The sequence below is a fragment of the Pterocles gutturalis genome, unplaced genomic scaffold (assembly GCF_000699245.1).
Source record: "Pterocles gutturalis isolate BGI_N339 unplaced genomic scaffold, ASM69924v1 scaffold24433, whole genome shotgun sequence".
In the NCBI taxonomy this organism is placed as follows: domain Eukaryota; kingdom Metazoa; phylum Chordata; class Aves; order Pterocliformes; family Pteroclidae; genus Pterocles; species Pterocles gutturalis.
In genome coordinates, this window is record NW_010118738.1 from 290 (window position 1) to 13313 (window position 13024).

Genomic DNA, 13024 nt, shown 5'->3' on the forward strand with positions numbered 1-13024 from the left:
TTGCTGCTGCTTTTATTGTGGGATGTAGTAGCTTATGATTTACAGGATCTGCCAAAGCATGATGCCAGATTGTCTGAGAAAGTGAAAACTTAATTTAGCACTCAAATATTTCTGAAAAGAATGAAAGAATCCTGTAAGAGGAATGGAAGGAGATGAGGTCAGAGTTCCAAACAAACAAAAATGCAAACCAAACATTTATGTATAAATACAAAGATTAAGTATAAACATATCATTAAGTATAAATTGTCATCAGCCCAGAAGTCTTACTTTAAGCTTCTGATGGTAAAGATCATCTAGCTTTTCAGCTTCTTCTTTCAGCATTTTCACACTGTTTTTCTTCTCCACTACCATTACATTCACCTAGAATGAAAACATGACCAAGAAAACATAATTCAAAATTAATTCCAACATATAAATCCATGCCATCACAAGGAACATGTGGTAGCCCAGAAATACTTAAAACTGGGCCAGGCTGGGATGGCATCAACCTTTTTCATAGCAGCCCATACCGAGCTTTGTTTTGGATAAGTGGCTAAAATGTTGGTAACACACAAGTGTTTTGGCTGCTACTGAACAGTGCTTGCAGAGCATCAAGGCTCTCTCTCCCTCCTGCAGCCCCTCAGCAAGTAGGACAGGAGCAGGCAAGAGGTTGGGAAGGTGCATAGCCAGGACAGCTGACCAAAACTGCCCAAAAACGATATTCCATGCCATGTACTGTCGTGCTCTGCAATAAAAACAGAGGTGAGGAAGAAGAATGGAGAAATAAAATTCTCCTCCTCCCAATCCGTCCTGAACCCAATATTGCTGAAAATCTTCCTGATGACAACTTGTCAGTGATGGTAAACCACACAACAGACTGGAATGGGCAACTTATTAAAACCAAATATTTCTAATGTTTATGGTCAAATATATGTAAGCTGCGTAATCTTCAATGCAGGGAATACACATTATTTCAACCAACAGAAAGAGACCCTAATTCTCACAAAAACTTTTAGGTTCCATCATAATTAAAGCAATCTTCTCACAGCTTTCCTTCCTGCCCCCCAAACCTCAACCCAAAAAAACCCCAACAAAACCAACCCAAACAAAAAACCAGCTCATCACAGCACACCTTACCCCTGCAAAAGGGTCAAATGAGATAACACACCTGTTCCAAAGTATCTTCCAAAGACATTTTCCATTGAGTAGCTTTCCTAATGTCTTCCTCTGTCTGGTTTATGATCTCCATAAGGGGAGCCTGTAATACACATACAAGAAGGTCTGGCTAACGCAATTTGTTAGTTTGAACTAAGTTGTAGTTACAACAGTACATCTTTTCCCTGTCTCATTTTTATTTAGGCTGCTGGACCCTCCAATACCAAATTTCCTTCCTATACTATAATGTTATTTATGGCAATGCATCACAAGCTTTTCAATGATTTTTCAATTAAGAGGTTAAGAGAGACCTTTCCAACATTTCCAAAGAAAAATTTTTTTGTGAATGGCAACAAACATTCATTGTTGATTCTGCTTACCTTGATCTGAGTTCTGTATTTGACTAGGCAATTTGGTCCTGCCTCAGGATTAAACTGAATCTCAAAGTCATGGCCTTTGGAATTCTCAGCACTTACTGGAATTAATTTCAGCTTTCGAGCCAGTTTATGATACTCTGCCAGTTGTATTTCAATCTGTTCAGAGGAGAAGGCGGCAAAAATCATAGAAGAAATAGATGTGAAATGCTTTGCAAAAAGTATCCATATAGTACTTTAAGCAGGTTTCTGAGTTGCTCTGCACAAACATGATTCTCTGTCATGCAACTGTATGCAAGAGCTGTATGTATTGACAATGCCAACTGCTGGACTAAGTGCTGTTTTATGGTTCTTCCAGTTTGCTCTGGAAGGTTTCTCAGTGTGTATGGGTGAGACTGAATGGTTTCACCTGTGGCTTTGGCTACTCATCTGCCATATTTTTTCCTGCCTCAACTTTCTGAGGATTAGGTGATAAAGATGGAAAAACATGCTTGGAAATAATACAACTAACTAAAACAATGACCAGTCATCACATTGATATGCCTTCTCTCATTAGTTTTGACAGGAAATGCCACATAGCCACACATCTTAATAACAAACTAACTTGAGCATGCTTCTAGAAAAAGCTTATTAAATGTTCTGACTGAGTGTCATTGTGTGCAAACATAAAACAAAAGTATTTTTTCCAGTTTTATGTGCTTCACACTTGCAGAGTATGAAGAATTTAAGTTGATATTAAGTGCTTGATAAAGGGTAACCCTGCCAAATGCAAAACATATTTGAAACTAAGTTCATCTAGCAAAGCAGAAGCTTTTAAATCCCACCACTTACAGGACCACATCTTTTCATTCTGTTTGAGGGAACTGAATTTGGCCCTTAATCTATGAGAGCTTCCACATAAGGGACCAATCTGGCCCTAAGTGCATGAAGAGATATTGATTCAAAACACTAGTTTTGCATTACTTCCTTGCTATGAAATCTTGTGTTAAAGCAATTTCAAGATAATGTTATCAAAGCTCTTGATGCTATAACAGTGAGAGCTGACAGTGGTCCATATCTGAGCTATGTCCCTTATGATGCAGAAAAAAAGTAATACATTTCAATTTTGCCCAAAACTGAAAAGGGGCAAAAAAACCCCAACATTTTTTCAGAGAGATTATAAACAGAAGGTATTCTTGTCACTTTAGCTTTTAAGACATATCTATGCTGTTGTTAAATTATTTAGAGAAGAAGTTAGCAATAGTCCAAGACCCAAGTTTAAGCTTGCATGGTGAAAACTGATAGCCACCTCTCAGTGTAGTAGGGTTTTCACATACCGCCTCTTTATTCCTAGCATATTTTAGCTCTTCATTCCACAGCTGATGTTCTTCTGCTTCCAATTCCTTAGTCAGCTTGTTAATGGTTTGCTGCAACTCATTTCTCTCATGATTTATTCTCTCAATATCCGCAACTGAGTACTTTTGGTTATCAAAGATGTGCTGGAGTCGGGCATTCTCCTGCTTCATTGCTTCTACTTCCATTCCTAAGTTCACAAAACATTCGTGAAATGGATGTAAAATAGAAGCCTATATAGCGAAACCTCATCTCTCTGTATTTTTATGAGTAAATAATATCTGTATTTCATTACTCTAGTGTACAAACAGCTATCAACCAAAAAAATCTCTTGATTAGTAATCCATTTTGGAAAGTTTATTTGTAGTATCATCATACACTAAGTATCTCACTCTGTCCTGAAGCTGAGAATTAAAATTATTTTAAACCTATTCTAGCTTCACTATCCCATTTATGACCAAGGCCTTCTTACCTGCTGTCTCAACTTCCTCATTAACACCTTCCATTTTTTGATCAAGGATGACTATATGCGATTCCAGATTAGCCAAATAAGCCTGGTATTTCTGGACATCTGCTTGAAGAGATGATTTCAGGTTTCGTAGTGTTACTCTACGATCCTAGTAAATGGATGGAAAGAAAAAACACTATTATATTAATCTAAAACAATGATCTGACTTTCCAGACAAGACAATAGAGTAATTGGTCAAACTTCAATAGTATAAATGTAAAATTAAAGAAATTTAACTTTATCTCTGTGACAAATTAATCAAGTCAAGCATCTTTAAAAAAGGCTAAAAAGATGGTTTGTATCTAAATTCTTCCAGTACAGTATTTAGTCTCTGATTTGCATTAGGCACTGTATTAAGCAAGGTCTTACTACAGGTAGTTCACAACTTAAGTATAATAATACACAAAGCACAGATAAAACTTAGGGCAGGGAAAGCTGGGAATAAAAGCAGCACATTTGGCACAGTAGGCAGGAGGCTCAATTTGCCAGATGCGCTAAACCCTTTTTAAACTCATGATGTATTAAAAGCAGAGTCCATCTTTTCAAACAAAATATTTTCCCTAAAATATATTGTTACCATGTAATTCCATGCTCTCATTCCCTAAGAAGTTCTTATACCAACACTTTTTGAAAAGATAATGTTGACATTCAGGAAAAAAAAGCACTTCAAGTATTTTATTAATATTTCAGCCAATGCAAGATCTCACTACCTGAAAATAATCTGCACAATATCAAATAGCAACTGAGGCCTCCACAGTAAATGCCTTGTACAATAGGGGTAAAGAGTCTGTAACAACCTAGCCTAACTAATATCTCATAGAGCACTGAAAATAATTTTCCATTTGTTGTAATATAACATCAGTATCTTTGTTTAATAATTATAATAATGATCAATAATAGAAAATTCAACTCCACCATGTAAACAAGTATAGACAATTTACTAACCGGCTCACTTTCTTTTTCTTTTTCTAGTCTTGCAATCTCTTCATGAAGTCTTTTGTTGTCAGCTTCTAAACTTTCTATCTGGAATTCATCTATATTAAATAAATCCTCTGGGGGGAAAAAGAAAAAAGGAGGGGAGGTGTTTACAAATTAATCTCACTGAATATCATAACGTAATCTGTGCTTAAGCTTTAGCATAGTAAATACCCATTATCTGGACAAATATTTTAGACTACGAAAAACCCAGAACAACAAACCCATCAAAAACCCCTTTCGTTACAAAGCAAATAGGCAGAAAACACAAAACAGGGAAAGAAGGAAGTTTTTCTTCCTTCTTTACTCCTTTCTCATCCACAAAGTATACTCCTTTCTCATCCATGTACTTTCTTGCCTCTTGAGACATCTTTTCCCTTACTTCCCACCCCTCAGTCTTTGCCAAACAATAGCATGATTACTTTTTCCTTCTAAAATCTAGTAGCAGTCTGGTGGCTTATGTTTCCTCTCCAACTGATGGCTCCACTTGCAATATAAGCGTCCTTAGTTTGGCTTTTTATAAGAGGCACAGAAAATGAGAACTATCCTACTTGTCATATTCTGTTTGTATTTCTGTAGATGATTAAATTAATGAGTCAAATTAATAATTTTCCATCTCCCCCAAGACAAACACAGGTGCATGCTGAATGATATATGGGAACATCCACAACAGTGTTTGGAAGTCTTGCGGGCTGTTTTCAGAGCTTTTAGAAGCTGAACTTTCTTATTTATCAGATGTGCATCCTCTGGTAGTATTATTTTTTTTTTTTAAATTGTTTACTTTGTCAGATGCAACAAGAATCATCTGCATAGATGGAATTTGCATCTGAAGAACTGTATACTGCTTTTCTGTCATGAAGCCATTGAAAACAATAAGTTTACATGGGTACAGCTGACAGCAGAGCATGACCCATCTGTCTGTACTGGTAAATGCATAAAAAGAAGATAATTAAGTCAAAGTAACTGAGAGGTACTTGGGAATTTCAGGTTCCCTTACCTCAGACCAGTTTCACTTGTAAAGGGAGCAAAACTGGTGCTAGAAGGAAAGAAACCAGTAACACAATGAAATGCTTCATTAAAACACAAAAACTTACTTAATTTTGACTGTACTTCTGCATCCAATTCTTCAAAAGTATCTCTCCCTTTCATGAACTGCTCATAGCACTTCACAGAGTAGTCCATGAAAAGCTGAAAACAATTTAAAAAGTTCATTTCAATGATTCAAAGGGCTGTAAAATATCTAGACTAAATCTACTCAACCAATGGAGTTAGACACCAAAAATATCTCCCACTGGTTTGACCGCACTTCTGTAAAAATCAATTCCCCCCCCCCCATAAACATAGAATGTCAACAGATTATATCAGGGAAGGAGACATTTAGAATGCACATAAAGAAAGGTCAGGAAATACTTGATATATTTTTCTGGGATACCCAACAAGGACAGCAGGTACAATATTTAAGAATTTATTATCTTGAAGCATGTGATCCTCTCAGGCTAGTTTATGGAAACTGTAGGTCTGTTTAACAGACACCTTCAGTAAATATGACGACCATACTTCAGATGTGCTGATGTTAAAGAACTAATCTAGAATTAAAGTTACTCAAAAAGAATTTACCAGGGACTTTAATTCAGAAGCAATTATACCAGTATTGTAAATTTTGTTTCAACATATAAGCATATGTATCAGTGTATAAACACACATTTAGTTTAAAAGCATTTTCACTTGTCAACTGTCAGGTTTGTAACCTTAGTCCAAATTTCTCATTTAATTTAATTTTTGCAATTTTCAAATTAAATGTTTAACCCCTTCCAAACATCTGCTGTGAGTTAGCACTGAGTTAAATCTGAATAGTACTAATAATTTATGGCAAATTAGAAAGAAAGCAAGATGCTGGATTTTCAAGTGCCAGAATTACATTGCCATTTTATTTTGTGTCTCGGAAATTAAACATTACGACCAATTTTTAAATGGTAAACTGAGTAGATATCAACAGGAGCCACCACATTTATAATTAAGTCACTATGTTGACAGTGTACTGCTGTTAGCCTTAGAAGACTCAAGTGCTAGAGAGAAATATACTCAAGATCCTACTAAAACAATAAACAAACAGCATAATGACTCCATTTCTCCACAAAGGAGAACAGAAACATTAGCAACTCAGAGAATAAGGCATTTCAATTTAATACCCACTCTTCACCAATATACTGGCCTGCTTGGGAAACTAGTCGATTAGGTTCTTTTATAATGTTCCTGTACTTCCTAGAGAAGCTTGTCAATATAAAACTGAATAGAATATATAAATACAGTTAAAATTGTTGTGTCACATATTTAAATTGTCTTGTTACAGCATATGTCAAAATTAAGTTGAAAAATTCTGATAATAATTTAATTTTTATGGTACCTTATTATGTACGATTCCATCATCTGTCTCTCCTCCCCAGCTCTGTCCGTCATCAAATGATGGTGCATTTTCCTTCATGGCAGCATACAACTGCAAGGCACAGGTGTACACACAAGAGCAAGTGTGAAGATCCCCATTATTTTTCATATTAGTATGTTCATGATCAGAAGCAGCACATTGGATTAGGATTTCAGCAAGCAGGGTGTAATGGTGTTGCTTCAGAATGTGACCAATCATATCAGGGTAATGAGCCTATGTTTAGTTGACTAAAAGCACAGATGAAGAGGCATTAACTGGACATTCAACACTGCCGAATTGCCTTGTTAAGCCAAATGCATCTTGTCAGCATAAAGGATTGGATTTTCATGAGTGCTCAGTTCAGCAGTGGTGAACTTTTGTCATAGACCCTAGATTTTGCTCAGACCTGAGCTAGCAGCAACAGAAAGTTACCACTATTATAAAAAAAACCCAAACAAAATACTCCACCCCAACACAAACCCTCCCACTCTGTACAACAGTCACAGGTCACTTGAATAATTGCTATGGAAAATTCCATCCTTAGACTTCAAATTTAAGAAAAGATGGCAGATGTGACAAGAAGATCTACCACTGAAGATACATGATTATAACCATTAATGTTTCACTTTTTTATGTATGCATGTCATAATTTTTCCCCCTCCTTTCTCATACACAAAATTATCCAGTGCACAGAGTTCAAAAACTATTACCATAATATAACATTAAAAACTCAGTTTAAAAGTTACTAAAAGTAAGGCTAAGGGCTAGCTCCCAGATGGCAGGTAAAAATACCTACCTTTTTCTTTACATAAATATCAAAGAGATTTTTAGAAAGCATTTAAGAGATCTGTATTGAAACTAACATCCCATCGTTGGCTTAAAGAAGACAGATACTACCTTGACACAATCAATTAACCAAACCAAAGCTGTCACAATCTGAGGCCATGTGTGTGGTGCTCCCACTGTGTACATGGAGCTTTTTGACAAAGGAAAGGGGTACCTACAAGGCAAAAGAAAATACATTTTTAATAGCTGTGGCAAACAGTGATGAAAACAAAACAGCACATTTTTATACATAGATCGAGGCACAGAAGAACAAACCCAATTGTATTTTATACTGTACATCAAAGGGAGATCAGCTGAGTTCTTACAGGACTATTTTATTCAATTATCATGGCTTTCTATTTTGTGATTCATAGAATATCTCAAGTTGGAAGGGACCCATAAGGATCATTGAGCTCAACTCCCTGCTCCTTGCAGGACTACTTAGAACTAAACCGTATCACTAAGAATGTTGTCAAGATGCTCCTTGAACTCAGACAGGCTTGGTGCTGTGACTATTTCCCTGGGAAGCCTGTTCCAGTGACCAAGGACCCTTTCAGTGAAGAGCCTTTTCTTAACGTCCAATCTGAACTTCCCCTGATGCAGGTTCATTCCATTTCCTTGTGTCTTATTACTGGTCACTAGAGAGAAGAGATCAGCACCTCCCCCTCCCCCACCCCCCTTAAGGAGGTTGTGAGACTGTGATGAGGTCACCCCTCAGCCTTCTCTTCTCCAAGCTGAACAAACCAAGTGACCTCAGCCCCTCCAGTGGCTTGCCCTCAAGGCCTTTCACCATCTTGGTTGCCATCCTCTGACACTCTAATGGTTCACTGTCCTTCTTGCATTGAGTTGCCCAAAACTGCACACAGTTCTCAAGGTAGGGTCACACCAGTGCAGCACAGAGTGGGACAATCACCTCCTGTGACTGGCTGCCTATTGAAGAAATTGCCTTTTTTTTTTTGCATATCCAAAGATCAGGAACACTTAAGGCCTCATTAAAAAAAAGTGCACTGGTGTCAAGTTTATACTAAACCATACAAAAATAATGTGAATACCATACTTGACACCATTCCTTAGCCCCCTCTTATTCAGTTGAGTATGTTGCCTTGGTCTTGCTATCAGCCTGATCTATCTTTCTACTTCTGAAGCTACAATGGGAGGAGATGGGCACTGCAATGCTACAGAAAAATGAGCGGGTGCCCTGTGAGCATGAGGTGATTCATGATGAGACAAAGACCTCAAAGGAAAGGCAACAAACGCAAAGGAAGGAGTAATAGTCCAATGGATGATGTTTAGGCTTTCAAACTGGGTATGCAAGCCTGAAGGATTTCCTAACAAATAAAAACAGATACACAGGAATCCTGTTCTTAGAGGGCAAGATTCTTGCTTCTTGGGTCAAATGTACTTTGAAAACAGAAAAGGAGCTGACAATCAGCTCAATGCCATGTAATTGCAGAAAATAATTTCAGAACAGCTGCTTATCAAAGTATTAATATTGCCTCTAAATACGGAACACACAAAGGCTATACTGCTAATTACAGACATCCTTTCAAAAATCTTCTACCTATCAAGGAACACAGAAGTGCAGATTTTATTCCATCTTTAGACTGACAGCTGCTCAGTTATTTTAAGAACATAGGACAAGAAGCTACTGATAAACTGACAGTTCTAAATAAGTGTTCATGAGCCATTCAGTCTGAGAGTTTTTAAAAATTAATTACTTAAGTCCATTTTCTAACTCTGGAAAGACAATTTAAAGTGAGTTCTCAAAATAAGTCTTTTTATCCAGGATTACAGTTTTGGTGCAGCAGAGTAAAGCTTCTAGAGAACAACTTCCTTTTCAGTGTTTCAGCTAGTTCAGCAGTTTCAAATTTAAATTAAACAAACTTTTATTAAAATACTGAGAAATGAACAGAACAGACCTATACCTACATCTAAGGAGCACTGATGCTTTGAAATCATCATGGGTTTAAATTTACAAAGTAAAGTACACTTCACTTTTTTTTTAATGAGACTGAAAATTCACTGTTATCAACAGGCAGAGGATTTTCTTTCCTGGAAATTGTTGGTACATTGATGATTCCAAACACTGAACAAGATTAGAAATAAAACACCTGGCTAGTTAGTGTTTTTTTCACCTCAGTGGTCATTTTTGTTATTTTCACTCCCTGCTTTAAAACAGAATGACAGAAACTACAGGAAAAGTTATTTTTAACTAAATGAAACAGAACGAACATTCTGAAATTGTTTTTTAGTTCGTAGATTTTAACAGAGTGAACCAGAAGAGTCTGTAAAAAAAAAAGTGTCTGTTTTTCAAAGTTTAATACAAATAATTAATTAGATTTTACATCACAAAGCAAGCTTCCAAAAGCCTATAGTTTTGTAAGTTCAAATATAAAATGTAAAGTCAAGTCTGAAAATCAGAGAGTAAAGTCAGAGCTAAACAAAAGTGAAACAAAATAATCACAACATTGCAGTTTCAGAGTCTGATTTGAATAAAGAAGCCTATCTGTTCTCCCCAGCTGTCATGCAGAATTTTTAGCTTTTAAATTTCTGGTTGTATCATATCTATTTAGCACAATAAAGTAACAGTAATAATCTTACCCAAGCTCTTTGAAAACTTTGGGAATTTCCTCCTCAAATTTTGAGTCAGGCAGTTCGTAAGAAGGGCAGAGAAATCCATAGATAAAAGTGAAAATTTTTAAAAAGTCCTTAACTGATGGAGACTGTAGTGATTTCATGGAAACATTATGGGCGTAACCATTCTCAACAAGAAACTGACAAAGAGAGACATGGCATATTAGTCACTGAATAAAATCTAAAGTTGAAACCACAGAAAATAAATCTTTTGATTAGTATCATTTATGCCTAATAACGAACGTTTAGAATAAGTTAATAAGTTACCTCACACAGCTGCTTGATACATTGTTGGATGAATGCCTTGTCATGAAGCGGCCTGGGATCCTTGATCTTTTCAGTACCAAACACACCATACTGACTGTTGCGTGAACCTCCAGCCCCACTAGTTCTAAGAACAAAAAATAAATACATTTCTTGGGACTTTTCATATAAAGAACTTTCTTAACGTTTAAGTCATTACAATTGCTATTTTATGTTTCTTTTGTAGTTGTTCTGCAAAGGGATGCCTGAAGGTTTCTCTTTATCTAGGGTGATTGGAGAAACAACAGCAACCTGGAAGCCATGATGCACACATACAACTGAGGGATTACCACATCCTAGATGAATATTTTCTTCAGTTTATTGAAATAAATTAAGTTTTATAGAGCAGAGAAATACCCCAAAGATAAAGAAACAAAATGATGTAGGTGATTGAAATAAAGACCAAAATATTTAAAGAATATTTAAAAGAAATAGATCCCTGCAACAGTGGTGTCCTATGAAAGGAGATACCTGCAAGACATCAGAACACAGAAAGCCATGAACTAAGCTAAAAAATTATAGAATTTTGGAAGGTTTGAATCTTAGAGAGAAGAAACTAAGGCAGAGTGTACTGGAGATGATCCTTAAATAGGCATATGTATTGAGGAGCTCTGAAGGTCTGCAGTGCATATCATTCCCAAGAGAAAGAGCAGCTCTCAAAGCAATTCCTACTCTACAGCATTGTTGTTTAGTGACCAAAGAGTGAAGGAAGGCAGACCTGAACGTCTGCTGGCCTCAGATCCATTATTCCTTATAATGAAAATCTGTCGAGAGAAAAATTACAAAATTATATGGGACTGTTATTGTTTTAATTTACAGTACTGAGATAGAAAGCCACCAATACCTCTTCCCAAAAAAGCTGACTTTTCTTTCCGAAGTTCCAGGTGTAGGTTTGCTCATGGTCAGCTTCCCAAACATACTTCTGTCCTTTCTGCTGGACAAGGAAAAGGATTCAAGTGACTATTTCTACCATTTCGTCTTTTGCTCATGTAAGAAAACTATAACACATGCATATAAACCTAAGCATCTTCAGCATAGCAGCATCTTAACAAAAGTCATCTGATTTTAATGCATAATTTGTCCATTATCAAAACTACTTCTGCAAGAAGATTCACAAGTATACCTTTTGTACACACACCCAGCCACCTCCTAAGAAATATGAATGAAAAAGTGTTACAATTTCAGTTGTGTCACAGGTATACAAATAGATTAAAGGATGTTTTTTTGCAGAACTGGAGCACTTATCCTCGTCAGTGGGGAGTTTTTATCTTGCTGCACCCATTTTTTTTTCAGTTGCTACTCACACACTCAAACACACTGCAGTAAATTTTTTCAGAGCTGGTTTTATATACCTATTCTTAGGAGGATGATCAGCAACACTTACGTCTGAGGTGTTTGAAGACCCATCTTGTTGCTGTCCTGCACTCTCAGGGCCATCATAGATTGCCGACCACTGCTTCCGGCAGTAGTTGAGCTTCGCCTCATTTTAACTAAACTGTAAATCACAATCTGTCAGTATTGGAAAACCCAGGATCTAAGAGTATTTGCTTTTTTAAACACCACAATGACTTTTTAAAGGATCAGAATAAGCAAGCAGAACTGTACTTTGGACCAACTGGTGTGACAGACAGTTTCCAGAAATATTAAGTTCTCCACAAAAAAAAAAAAAGGTGTATGTCAGACTCCAGAGCTACATAACAGCAGCAACAGCCTTTGAAATTAACTATTTTGTTGATTAAAAGCTTGCCAATGCTTGTTCCAAACTTACTATTTTGCCTTTATTTATACCTGGTCATTTCTAACCTACAGGTTCCAAAAGCAAAACCACATAAGTTTTCCAGTCCAGTCAGCTGGGGGGAAGTCCACACTAACATGACTACTGTTGCTAGCACTTCAGCCATCCATCTGTTCCTTAGCCACTAATTCTGAGCCTGCTTATTGATTTTGCAAGTGATGTCACTGTATCACAGCACAATAACTAGAAAGCCTATTCTGAGACAATAGTATGGCTATCTTCGGACTACACACATAAAATATAAATCAAAGTGGAAGTATCAAACTGTCCCCACAGTGGTATTAAGTGGGCACTTAACAGAATTCAGTAAATAGAATCAACTGTGAAAAACGCCAACTTTTGCCCTCTACACAGGATCTATGTTATTTGGGGGGGTGGGCTCAAATGGCTGAATTATAACTAATAAAAAAGAATCTTCCTTACAAACATTACCAAAACGTATTACCAATATAAATTGTGTCTCACGATCACAGTTCTAGTTCTAGTTCTGCAAAGCACGAGAGAAGTTTAGCTTAGGGACACTTCATAGGGCAGCTCATCCACAGCGTCCTTCTTCTGGTACTCTGCCTGGGATCCACCGCACACAGAGCAAAGGGTTTTCATAGACACCCTACGACTAGCCTAAGAGCAGAGCCTGCTAGAGTCAACTCACCAGCTGAAAAAAGAGGTTGGAGCGCGGCAGAACCAGACACAACGACACCCACCTGTGCGTTTAAACCCTA

General features: G+C 36.9%; 1 protein-coding gene across 1 annotated transcript; it reads right to left on the bottom strand.

Annotated features, from left to right (window-relative positions):
• Positions 1–267: 267 nt before the first annotated feature.
• On the bottom strand, positions 268–12081 carry NDC80 (NDC80 kinetochore complex component; the record flags this gene model as incomplete). The annotated part of the gene is made up of 13 exons (XM_010076352.1): positions 11892–12081; positions 11352–11438; positions 10472–10595; positions 10172–10344; positions 7643–7745; positions 6728–6817; positions 5418–5511; positions 4294–4400; positions 3313–3457; positions 2825–3030; positions 1515–1667; positions 1148–1237; positions 268–360 (listed from the first exon to the last, which is right to left on the bottom strand). Coding segments are annotated over exons 1-13 (1566 nt in total), but the record flags the coding sequence as incomplete, so codon positions are not given.
• Between the last annotated feature and the right edge of the window lie 943 nt (positions 12082–13024).